General features: G+C 34.6%; 1 protein-coding gene and 1 long non-coding RNA gene across 2 annotated transcripts in view; one reads left to right on the top strand and one right to left on the bottom strand.

Moving 5' to 3' along the window:
• sorcs3a (sortilin related VPS10 domain containing receptor 3a) overlaps positions 1 to 11,831 on the top strand; it is a 254,741-nt gene extending 242,910 nt beyond the window's left edge. The window contains exons 23-27 of the mRNA XM_060860184.1: positions 1,725 to 1,856; positions 2,600 to 2,699; positions 3,665 to 3,770; positions 5,391 to 5,551; positions 6,944 to 11,831. Coding sequence (XP_060716167.1) covers positions 1,725 to 1,856; positions 2,600 to 2,699; positions 3,665 to 3,770; positions 5,391 to 5,551; positions 6,944 to 7,002 — 558 coding nt within the window. The 3' untranslated portion in view covers positions 7,003 to 11,831. The remainder of the gene's footprint in view (positions 1 to 1,724; positions 1,857 to 2,599; positions 2,700 to 3,664; positions 3,771 to 5,390; positions 5,552 to 6,943) is intronic.
• LOC132839289 (uncharacterized) overlaps positions 1 to 13,177 on the bottom strand; it is a 58,228-nt gene that overhangs the window by 3,073 nt on the left and 41,978 nt on the right. The window contains exon 2 of the long non-coding RNA XR_009647719.1: positions 1,663 to 1,847. This is a non-coding gene — a long non-coding RNA (uncharacterized LOC132839289). The remainder of the gene's footprint in view (positions 1 to 1,662; positions 1,848 to 13,177) is intronic.

Here is a 13,177-nt window from a genome sequence, read left to right as displayed (position 1 = left end):
TCACATTTTGCTATACTGCCCCCAATATCTTTCTTGGTATTGCACCAAATGATTGCAGAATTTGTGCAGCAGCCGTTTGTCTGTATTCACAATTCTAAGTGAGAAATCAAAGTTGCTAAGCAGGCAATGGCCAGAAACAGTTGGTAATATAACAATGCACAAAGAATGATCTTAGGCATGGCAAGAATTTGCTATGGGAACTGGCAGGTCATGAAATGTCCTGAATTTGGGCTACAATCTTATAACAGTCTCTAAGGCTCTGAGTCTGCTTCAAGGGTCAAAATTTATTTTTTATTATTTTATTATTATTACAATGTTCCTTGAAACATCTCAGGATATCAACAAGGGAACCCATAATCCACCTCATTGAGCTGTGGCTCAGAAGGAGAATTTGTGGCCTGGTGCCTGAGGACTGAATTTCTGAACTTAGCTCAATGCTCAGATCAACTTTTAGAAGGATTTGATAAATCAAGAACTGAATGTAGAGCAGCCTCTGCTTTGAGAGAGAGAGAGAGAGAGAGAGAGAGAGAGAGAGAGAGAGAGAGAGAGAGAGAGAGAGAGAGAGAGAGAGAGTGAGAGAGATCAGCCAGCACCCAGACTGATGGTCCTTACCAGCAGGCTAAATTCAGATCATTTGCAGCATTGGCTTTCATTTTCTTTCCTTGCTAATGTGAGAACTCTGTGTGTTACAGAGGTGATTATGTCCTTCCAAGGCCTCAGGGACTTCACTTGCCACCACAAGTTAAATAATTACCTTGTGCAAAAGTAGCATATTCCACCACATGTGGAGTGTGGAAATACTCATAGAATTCACTGTGAAATGATGAGGAAAATATGCCCAATACATACAAATACAACCTTTATAACACTGGGCAAAATGTATTTTACAATATCTATAGAACACACTAAAATAAAATTAGTGATAAGCTTCTTTAGATTAGAGGATGGCATTTTCATTTGATTCCACTAGAACAATCTACTTATGTAAGACATTTGAAAGCAGATCAATTCTATAAGGTCTACGCACTTAACCAAACCTATCATTGTCCTATTATATTACAAATGAGTGCTGAAATTCCTTTGAGTTTCTTTTGAGTTAGCTACGTTCAATATTATTTATTATTAAGCAAACCTGTCGGCAACAAATGTGCAGTTCTTAGCTATATCTAATATTGATCTTATTGGTTCTCTTTTGTTTTCCTTGTAGTATGTGTGCTACATTGAAAAGCTCAAATATAATTATAAAAAAAAAAAATCCCTGGAAAATTATTGACATTTATTATATTTAACTTTATATTATTATTATTATTATTATTATTATTATTATTATTATGATTATGATTATGATTATGATTATTATTATTATTATTATTATTATTATTATTACTGTTATTATTATTATTATTATTATTATTATTATTTTTTTTATTATCATTGGTAATTAAATACTATTAGTGATTGTTATTATATTGTATCGTATAATTTAGTATATTATAGAATTATTGAATATTATAATTATAATTCTTGTAAATGTTTCAATCATTATCAATAAATTACAAGAGCCCCAGTAACTTCAACCATGTTTTGTTTCCCTGACATATAAAGATGAGGTTGCGCACATGTAAAATCCTTTTGAGGTGAATTGCCTCTGGAAAAACCAACCTTTTGAAGATTCATCTGGAGACAGATGTTTTACCTTCAGATCCTCTTTTTTCTTCTTATAGATAGCTGATATTCCTGCTGAGCAGCTGCTGGTGGCTGTTTTCCCTGGACTCCCGACAGCTGCGGAGCTCTTCCTGCTTCCCAGCAAGAACCAGTCTGACAGCAGGAAAGGGAGTGAGGAGGATCTGGAGAAGGTGAAATACATGTTTATACTCCAGCACCTGGAGAGTACATGTTGTAAAACTGTCCGACATTAGTGATCCACTCCTCAATATGATCTAACTTTTTTTTTTAAACATTTTTATGTTTATTTTATGAGAAATATTATTAAAAGCATTATGGTAAAATAACATTGTAATAATATTTTATCTTTGCAAAAATATATCACCTTATCGCAAATGAAATGAGTTGCATACATACAATTTTTAAACAACAAAATATAAAGTATTTTTATTTGCAAAAACAACAATTGATAAATGTCAAAGTTCTTTCAACCTCAGTATTTTTGTGTGTCAGAGAAATTATTATTATTATTAATTATTATTATTATTATTCAAGGCTGGCTCCAGATAAGATCCAGTATAAAAAAAAGAAAGAAAATAAAACTGTCACGTCTTGCCCAAAAAAAAAAGCCCAATTCACAAGTCACTAGTTTTCAACTTTAAATGCTTAGATAAATAATGGTATATATATATATATATATATATATATATATATATATATATATATATATATATATATATATATACATGGTTCTATGAAAAAAGTGTGATGTTGATATTAATTGCTGAAATCCCAGCTAAATAAACAGCTTCTACCGCATCACTTTAACCCGAATGAACACCGACTGCAACCCAAATGGGTGTGATTAATCAGGTGTCAGGGTACAGTGTGCCAATATATATTTTTTTAAATTCATGTCATTTCTGTTACACAGATTTCAGAAATCCTTGCCAATGCATTAAACCAGAACCTGGTAGAATTTGAAATGAAACCAGGATCCAGAGTTATCGTCTATATCACACAGCTAACATTAGGTAAGTCTGATTTCTATTAGTCTCTAATGTATTATAAATCCAAACTAGCTTGTATTGTGTTACAAAATGGACACATCTCCTGGTCACCATCTGTCAGATATCTTTTATTTGTTCTGAATGCAGTTTCAGTTGGGGTAAACATGTTGATTATTTGGTCCTTGAAACCAAAAATGTTCTGAAAAACACTACCATTGATTTCAGACGCAATTTTATAACAATTATATAATTACCCATCAGCAATTTGACTCAACAGGCTTTCAGTTTTCCTCCAAAAGGAAAAAGGTGCTTAAATGGGAGTCGGTTGGAGTTAAAATGGTATTTAACATGTCAATGGAGTACACAGATTGAATGAGTGGTGCTTGCTGCACATTTGGTGGTGCCTAAAAAAATGGCCTATGGTTAAAATGCACAGTGCCTTGCAGTGACAACAGGATCAGTAGTAACTACCTGACCTTAGCACTGTAGGACATATGGCTTTGTGCATTTACCGTGACACACTGCCTGTTTGAGTGGCCAGAACCACTGGATTTCCCCTTAATTTCTCAGCCTTGAAAGGTCTAAAAAGCCTTCAAGCTGCTCAGGAAAAGGTCAATGTCATCGCTGGGCTGTCTGTCAAAAATCCAGCTGGCTGAAGAAAATATAGCAAAGTCTTAATGGCAGAGATTCATGGAGTGTCTCGACTCAAACATTTCCGCTGGGATTTTGTGAAGTGGAGACGAGCGAGATACATCTATTTTCAATAGCAGCTCTTGCGTCTCAGGGGGTTGAATTGGTTTTATGGTTATTTCGCATAATAGTGATGTCGTGTTGTTCTAACTTTTAGAGACAGGGTTCAGCAACTTAGTAATGATTTGTGTCGCATTACTGTTGGAGAGCTATTATGTGGAGGTTGGAAAACATGAATAGCTGAGCAGACGTTTCATCATAACTAATATATTCTTTGGTCGCTTTTTTCTTTCTCTCAGCTCCGCTGGTGGACTCAATCCCTAGACACAGCAGTTCTGCCATGCTGATGCTCCTCTCTGTGGTGTTCTTGGGTTTAGCCGTCTTCCTCATTTATAAATTCAAGAGGTATGGCAACAAGCATGTAATAAACGCATCTAAATGCGGCTTTTATTATTCAAAAAGCTTTTGAATTAGTTAAATTAATTTCTGTCATTTAGATTCGAGTGCCTTTTTTTGCAGATTTTGCGATATCTATAAAGATTTGCATCAGTTCAGTTCTTCAGCATAATTTACAGTGTACAGTAATATTCTAAATATGTTTACAGCAGCAGAGAAAACATACTGTACAATAAATCCATCAAGTGTTCTAAGGACTTTAAAAGTTTATGATTTTTTGATGTAATAAATTACCGATTGGACAAAACATTACATGTGAAAACATTCAGAGACGAGACGATTCTTCTTTCTTCTTATTAATAATTGTTTAAAAGATGAATTCTAAAAGGAGAATCAAAGTAATTCATCAGGATAATAGTGGTCTCAGAGGTCTCAGTGTTCATGAATTAAACCCAAAGTAATGTAAGAGAAATGATCATTGCATGTTGAAGCTGATTAATATGCACATATCAAAAGCAACTAATCAAATTCGTTGCTACTTTTATTGAATATCGCATTACGACTAAAATACTGTATTACTGAATAAAATACGACTGCTGCAATCATATTTTCAAAGTAGCATTTTAATTATTTACTTCAAAGTAATTCACAATTAGTTTTTGCATCGATTGTATTTATTGAAAGCTTTTCAAGTGGAAAATTGCCAAAGCATCAAAGCTTTAATTGCCAAAGCATTAAAGCTTTGGCAAATGTGAAAGTGGATTTGGTGTTACGGTATGATTCAGTAATTATAACTTAGGCCAGGTTGGTCATGTGATTAGTTTTCACTTAAAATTAGAATATCATCTGTTAAAGTTTGCATTCATTTTATTTTTGTATTGACATTCAATGGACAATTTTTGTCAATGTGCTCATTGTGCTATAGAAAACATCCTCTGAATTGAAAACAAAAATATGCTACCTAACAAGCTATGATATATTAACCCTTTTTTACCAGTATACCGGGGTTTCTTTCCATTAGCATGAAAATCGACTTATCTGACTTTTTCAATCAATGTTAACAAATTCATTATTTTATGGCCCCAAGTCAGATATAACATTAGTCAGGATACTGTTGGCTTTTAGTGAGAGATGTTTTTACCTCTGTTTAATGCCATCATAATTAAATGATTTGGAACAAGCATATTGGGGCATCTCAGAGAGCAGAAATGGCTTTTATACACACACACACACACACACACACACTAGTACTGTTTGTTGTTGTGTGTTTGGGATTGTATGGATTCTGCTGGCTGTGAAACAAATTGCCCCTCGAGGATAATAAAGTTGACCTAACCTAATCTAACACTCACACACACTATATATATATATATATATATATATATATATATATATATATATATATATATATATATATATATATATATATATATATATACACACATACCTTTCAAGGCCATGGAGAACCACTGTGTAACATGACAAGAAAATCCAATGTTAAACATAGACACCCCAAAACTCTTTATAATACAGATTTTCTTTTTTTTTTTACCAAGTTGCAACATGGTCTGAACGGCGGTGGGAATGAAACATGTATAATTTTTTTAACACTCATTCTGAATTTTTTAGAAAAATTCCCTGGATTAATATATACGCTGAGGTGAACCAAGAGAAAGAGCAGGAGATGATCGGCACAGTGGGTCAGAACGACACAACCCCCAAAATTAAGCTCAGTGAGTTCTCCAGCCCTAAAGAGCTTATGGAGAAGGATTTGGAAGTCCGTGTTAAACGTGAGTGCAACATATTTATGACCTGAATCAATTCTTTACTATTAACAAGCCTTAAAACCTGTGTTTTACGTTTTTAACGGGATCGACAATGTAAATATCTCAGCTGGCAATTTTAAACCGGGAAAATGCTTCAATATTAAAAGATCATGGATTATAAGTAATTAAGAGGAACATCTGAAGCTTTAGATGATGATTAGGGTGAACTCAGTAGGCCCTGGTGGACTAATTTCCAATGTAGCTTAATTTCTGTTATCATGTAATTGTTTAATGACTGCAAATGTGAATTTAATTACCTCTAATGAGCAATAAGTACAGGGGAATAGAGATGGTGCAATTGAACGGAAAGAAGATTAAAATACAAATTGCAATCTCACCTAAATGTGAAGATCTGATCGATAACGCAGCGAGTTCATATAGAAGGCTATACAAATCATAAGCATATGCAGTCATTCACTCTTATGGGAAAAAACCTTTAATGTGTTCCCCCTTGTTGCAGGATTTTATTCGATAAAATGTCCTAGATTAACAATTGAGATGACACCAACTACCATTGTACATCGTGAGAGAGATGTGTTTGTTGTCATTTATCTAATGGCTTGTAAATTGGAAGAAAAATGGGTAACCTCCAAAGCCAGTCACCATCTAAATGCAGTGCGTTACATAAGTATTCACCCGTTGAACTTTTTTGTATTTTGTAGTGTTACAACCTGGAGTTCTTTGATAAATGTTCACAATTTCGGATATTTGTACAAGCAAACCTTAAATGATACTTTTCACAAACTTTGTCCCAGACTTTTTTTAATGGCTCCTTGGTCTTTATGATGATGCCGATTTTATAGGCATATTTAATAAACTTAAATGTAAAACACTTAACATAATGTGTCCTTTCTATAATAGTTAAAATTTTACACAGTGTAGTTAAGACTCCACTCAAAAGCCATTTCAGGGTTTCGCACCAATAGAAGATAAATACTCCTGCAATCCCAAATGTTCTGCTATTTATGTGTAAAGATTTTGCAAAGCAAATTTATTTCTGTCCGTAACATCAATACTATGACTTATATTGCGTAGATTTGTGATATATATTTTCCCAGAAAACTGCATTTCCAAACTAGAAAAATGTTCAAGAGGGTGAATATTTATGCAAGGCACAAAAGCCACACAATTTTTATTTTTATTTTTTATAAATGCCTAAACCCAAAGGAAGCATTATGAATTAGATGTGGGCTAATACTAATTGCAGTTTCTCCACAGTACTAAGTATGTAAAATCATAGGTAGCCCTTAGATACTTGGCTAAGAGTCTAGAGTTTGTCTTTGAGTGTGTGTTTAACTTTAAACTTTCTTCTCGTCTAACATAATTTGTCTTTTCATTTTTTTCCCCTTTAACCAGGTGGAATGATCAACGTCTGTGAAAGCACAAGAGAGATTCCCAACTGTACAAGTGTCTAAATGACCCAAGACATGTTGGCAGTGCAGTGTAATCAAGTGTACAGAAGTGTTGCCATTTTGAAAGTTCTGTATGTTCTCCTTCATTTTGTAATTTCAGAAACAGTCATTGTTAATAGTTTTCTAAGGACCTCGTTTCTACAGATTTGCATGGACGTCTTGTTTGATAAGATCTATGAGGAAAACTTAAATGCATAATGAGACCTTTTTAATGACATTGCTTGTTTGAGAGAAAATAATGAGGCACAGTGGTAAGTTGAGAGCAAACTAGTCTTTTGTCCTTCTCGACGATAAGAATAAAATAAAAAAATAAAAAAACAAAAAAAAAGTACCTTTGCAATGTATTGATGGCAAAATACACATTTCATAGGAGTTTCATTGCGTCAGTGACATCTGTTGCAGAATCAGAATGTATGAATTATAGCTGTAACAATCTTTTTTTTTTTCTTTATTTTTGTTACAGAATTTACTGTACATTCTTTTGAATGCTGGTCATTTTATAGGAGGCAAATCCAGTTAAAAAAACAATTAGTCGGCAGGGAAAAGAACCTTTGATGCTTGTAGCTAGTCATTAAAAGAAAACAGAAGCAGTGTAGTACTTACTACTTAAACAAAAAGGTTGTGGTGATGTGATTATTTCTTATAATATGAAAATATTATCAACTTTCAACCCAGAAATTTTATCTATTCTATTTATTCTACCATATTACATCTCACCGACTGATAGTGATTATAATTCATCCTTATAATTAGGTTTTTGGCATAGTTGAAGGCTGAATCAACAGTAAAACGCACATTGACAAATTTCATGATTCATAGTTGGGTCAAGCACAGTCAGAGCAAAACAAATTTATACAAGCTAGAATGCAAAGACACAAACAAAACACTCGATTATGTCACTAGAATCATAACGGTTAGGACTTCTGAAAGACAGGTTATTTAAAGGGAGAACGCTAGGTGACAATAGGTGTTATTAGTAGTCTTGGGAGAACTAGAACGAGGTAGCTGCTCATGTGACGGGTCATTTGGCTGAGTTTATATGAGGATTCTGCGAAAAGACCTTATTTAATTGCAGCCTTAATCATTTTCATGCATTTGTATTGCAAGATACTGCTGTAAATGTTATATAATCGTTAAACCTTTGATTTATTACCGAGTGATTCCAAAAGAATGAAACCAATGCTGTAAAATCTAACATGTTTTAGATTCTTTATTAAGCAAAACAAAACAAAAAACAGCGAACGAATGGAAAGAATCATGCAAACAGCAGCAGTAATAGAGGTGTATTTGGGTTAAGTATCCAAGTTTATCGCAGCATCTGTGTTTAAAATGACTAATAGTTCATTTTAATTTTTTCATATTGTCAGGATTTTTTTTTTTGGCCTCCGAACGCCTTACAAAAACAATGCCTTATTGACATATTAGGTGTTTTGCCATCAAAACATGTACAGTACACTTCAAAACTTCATTCCTACACATACAAGCAAAGGATATTGTATAAAGACGTACGATAAAGTATTTCTATCAAAGATTATGAGTTTATTGTTCGTTTGTTTTATATCAGATATTGTGTCATGTCTCCCAGGGAACAGCTTTCAACTGTATCATAGTCTCGATAGAGCTCCACATTTTCATTTCTCTGTATATACAGCGCATACGCTGTCACTTTCACATGCTTCTAGTGTAAATATAGTGGCAAAGACAAAACAGTGAACCAGATCACAGTAACAAAAATGTGTTGAGTTTACTTTTTATGGAATCGTTGATCATTTTGCCAATGTCCTTGACATGTGCATGTTATTTACAAGGACATGATCTACAGTATGTGTTGTAGATAGTAAGCAAGCACTGTAAATAGTTCTTTTTTTAGTCATCAGTGTTGGGATTCAGTTTTGTTTTGGTATTTTTCTTATTTTTTTTTTTTTTTACATAATACATATTTGATCTTATGTATCCTGATATTGCCCTGTTGTTTACCTCTTTCACATAGAAATACATTCTGTTTAGCAGAAATTATTTGGGAACATTTGGGGATATTTTAAAATGTAAGAGGAATATTACAATTATTACTTCTGCTACTGTCACCGTTCTTGTTCACGCGGCTTATTGCGCCGTATCCAATTTTCTATGAGAAAGAGGTCATGTTTAAGTATCATTTACAGATGTATTTACACTAATATAAAATTTTACGAAGTTCTAAAAAAGAATCAAATGCTCCAATACTTCTTTAAGTAGCCATCATGTAATAGGTCAGTTGTTTGCCCTTTGAATCTAGCACTCACATTCATCATTTACACCAGTCAGTCATAACATTGTATGGTGAAGTGAAAAACATTGATTATATTATTACAATGGTAATCCAGGGGTGGGATCTATGAGGCAAAATGTGAACAGACAGTTCTTGAATAGGGAAAAATGGGCAGGTGTGAGGACCTGAGTGACTTTGACACGGACAAGATTGGGATGGCTAGATGTCTGGGTCAGAGCTTCTCCAAAGCAGAAGTTCTTGTGTGGCGTTCCTAGTATGCAGTGATTAGTACCAAAAAAAAGTGGTCCAAGGAAGAACAACTGGTAAACCGGTGACTGTGTCATAGATGCCCAAGGTATACTGATGTGCAGAGCAAAGGCTAGCCCTGGTTTGATCCCACAGATGAGCTTGCATGAGAGTGCATCATAGCATGCTTGAGTACATGAGGCATCATGATGCACAAAGGGAAAAAGACAAGCTGGTAGAAGCAGTGTGATTCTCTCAGCAATGTTCTGCTGGGAACCCTTAGCTCCTACTAGTCATGTGAATGTAATTTTGACATGAATAACCTACATAAACATTGGTTCAGACCAAGTAAACTCCTTCATGGAAGTGGCATTCCCTAATGGCAGAGGATTTATTCATTCGGCAGGATAATGCTCACTTCCACAGTACTAGAGAATGCTTTGAAGCATGGCAGCAAAGAGCCCTCAGTCTGATTGAATACATCTGTTAGATGTTCTGGACAAATAAATACAATCCATGGAAGCCCCACCTCGCAACTTATAGTACTTAAAGGATCTGCTGCTAACATCCTGGTGCCAGCTACTGTACCACAGCACACCTTCAAAGGTCTTGCGGAGTCAGAGCTGATTTGGTGTCCACAAAATTAGGCAGATGGTAGTAGTGTTATGGCTGATCAGTGTATATATCTTTTTAGTTTCTATACCACTTTATGAAAAGATCAAGGCAGAAGTTGCCCATCCCTACAAATGTGTAAAACCGGGTTAATTCCAGTTAATCACAAGCAGTCATTCCATTATCCTTCTAAAATTACTAACCTTGTCATATTACAGAGAAACCAGAAACTACAAATCCCTCTGTCCTGAAGACTTTTATATGTTGGAAAACTAGCTCTACTTTTACCTAAATGTCACATAGTGCTACAGTAACACCAGAGACTCCTTCCAAAGATGCTAAATAATTGTAAATAAATAATTGCAGGAACAAATGCGTTCAGGTAAACCTCTGTTTTGCCTTGCAGCATGAGAGCATCTCCACTCTCTAACCGATTAGAACCGATGACTTCAGCAGCATTGTACTATAATGTTAATGCTAAGACATTAAAAAAAAAAGATTACTTTAACCTGAATTACACAACATGTTTGGTATCTGTCCAATCAAGGTTGAGTCATCCTCATTGATTATTTTTACTCGACTGTCACTTACTCAAACAGACTCCTTATACAGTATAGACTCCATGCAAACTTTAAAACAAACATCTGCTCATTGATGTATTTTCTTGTGCTTTTTTTATTCCAGTTTGACATTTTGTGTGTTCCATCGTACTTTTCTGCCGGCACGGTTGTAAGGAATCGTTACCATAGTTACCAATTACCAAGTTACCATAGTTTTCCTGTCACTTGCTACCATTCTTCTTTAACCTCTCACTAAGACATTTCCACCCACAGAACTGCTGTTCACTCACTTCAGAAGATCAGGAGTTTTTATTTATTTATTTATTTATTTGTTTGTTTGTTTGTTTATTTATTTATTTATTTCTTCCCCAAATTCTCATGATTTTGAACAATAACTGAAGATGTTAACCTGTACCTTCATCTGCTATATGCTGCACTGCTGTCTGGATAATTGCATGAATAAGCAGTTGTGCAGGTGTTGTTGATGGTCAATGATGTGAAAACCTAAAAATAATGTAATGACAAATCAAACAAACACAACAACTCATTTTATCCCTGAAACCATTTTCCTCCTCTGAGGATATATTTTGTGAGATGTCACCTGAAAGCCCAGGAGACATTACTTATTGATAAACCTTTATAAACCAACATTAAACAAAATGTGAGAAGTGTTGATTCAGCGTGGCTGATGTTACTTACTAAGTAAGGCTCATTTACAGTATCCTCTTTTCTACTCTTTTTCTACACTGCACTTTATTTTTAACAGCGCAAGCATCATGTAAGCCTAACGAGATGGCCTAGGTTTTATTTAATTATCTCAAACTCTCCTACTGTAGCAAGCTATTTCTTGCCCCCAAAAAAACCAAAACCCTCGTTTCCTACATGGAAGTGCAGCGATCCATGCATGCTGAAGTCAGCATGTAATTAACGTTTAGCAGACAGGAGAGCAGGTCTGACACTCATAACTCAATACACCTTTGCTTGTTAATGCTTGCCACTTTTCCCTTGGCGTTCTCGTCCATCACAATTCTAAGCCTTCGTTATTCAATACGTGTTGCACATTCATGTGTTTCCTTTGTACTCCATTTCATGCTTACCTATTTATATATATATATACATATAAATATACATTGTATGGAAAAAGGTTAAGGCTAGGTTTAGGGGTGGGGTTTGCACAAATTTGAATGTATACATTATTGTTGCTTGTGGAAATTTTTACAGATCACACATTCATTATCTGTTTGGACATAAGTAGGATCTCATAATTGCAGATTGAACAGAATTGGTCTATTATGGAAATATCTTCGGTTCAAACTCGTGAGCGACAAGTTGCTCAGGTCACTTTTCTAATAGTCTCTACTGTTGTTGCTTGTGGCTAAGAAATAAAGCCTAAACTGTAGGTAAGGCTATAGCTAACCAGTTAAATACAAATTAAATAGTGTGTTAGTTGTTTTATGCTAGGCTTAGTTGTAACAAAGGTACAGTAGCATAGTAGCAAAGCAAGTTAAATAGACTAGCTCATCAGTACAGTAGCTCATCAGAAGCACCAGTGATCTCTGTTACTTCCCTGCAAGCCTTGACATGAACAACCTACTTCATATTTTACTTCATAACTCACAGATGCACATTCAATAAGATAATAATTTAACAGAACTAAAGTTATGAGTAGAAATGAAGAAATGTTCACACACAGTGTTGGTTTGGTCTGAGGAATCATTCAAGAAATTTTTACAGATTTTAATAGCCTAGAATTGAGAAAATGTGTCTCCATGTTGTGGAAATATTAATACATTGAGACTGAATAAGTGAATGATTGTCACTTCGTCGCTCGCTACGCTGAACCGAATTTTCCCTGCAAATTAAAGAACGTCCTGAGTTTTGCTACTTTTTCCTTATCCTTCATGACACTAAGGCTATAAATATGGACATGCAATGGGATTTAAGGTGCAAGGAATATCTCAAAAGTAAAATAGTTAAAAACCAGGTTTAGAGCTAAAAAAGAAAAGACCTTGAAGAGTTCAAGTATGCCAGTAATGCTATTTTATTTTCAGGAGTCTGCTTCAGCTTTGGATAAGCTGATACAATATGAACGATGGTCTGGAAAGCCTGTTAGCATCTGTTCCAGGATTTTACTTAAGACTGTGCAGTGTGTACAGCCCAAATCAGTCATTCTTTTTGTTTGTTTTCTCAACATGTTCTTTTTTTTGTTGTTATCTGATATCTGATGTAATTGGTTTCACTTCATTGGGGATCATTTCATGGTCCCGAGCAACATTCAGCAAATAATTAAAAAGAAAAAAAATGACTGGAACTATAAGAAAGCAGATGAGCTAATGAGCTCCTGGTCCTTGTTGTTTATTGTACAATCGTTTCAATGGGCAACTGCATGGCTCATGATGATCATCTTTAGTTCAGCATTTCTATAAGAAATAACTGTCATTTTGAAATTGTTTCAAATAAATGTATTTTTGTACATCAGCTAATGAGATTGTGAGTGCATATTGTGAATTTT

This window comes from Tachysurus vachellii, chromosome 24 (genome assembly GCF_030014155.1).
Source record: "Tachysurus vachellii isolate PV-2020 chromosome 24, HZAU_Pvac_v1, whole genome shotgun sequence".
NCBI lineage: Eukaryota > Metazoa > Chordata > Actinopteri > Siluriformes > Bagridae > Tachysurus > Tachysurus vachellii.
This window is presented reverse-complemented; position numbering and strand designations above follow the sequence as displayed.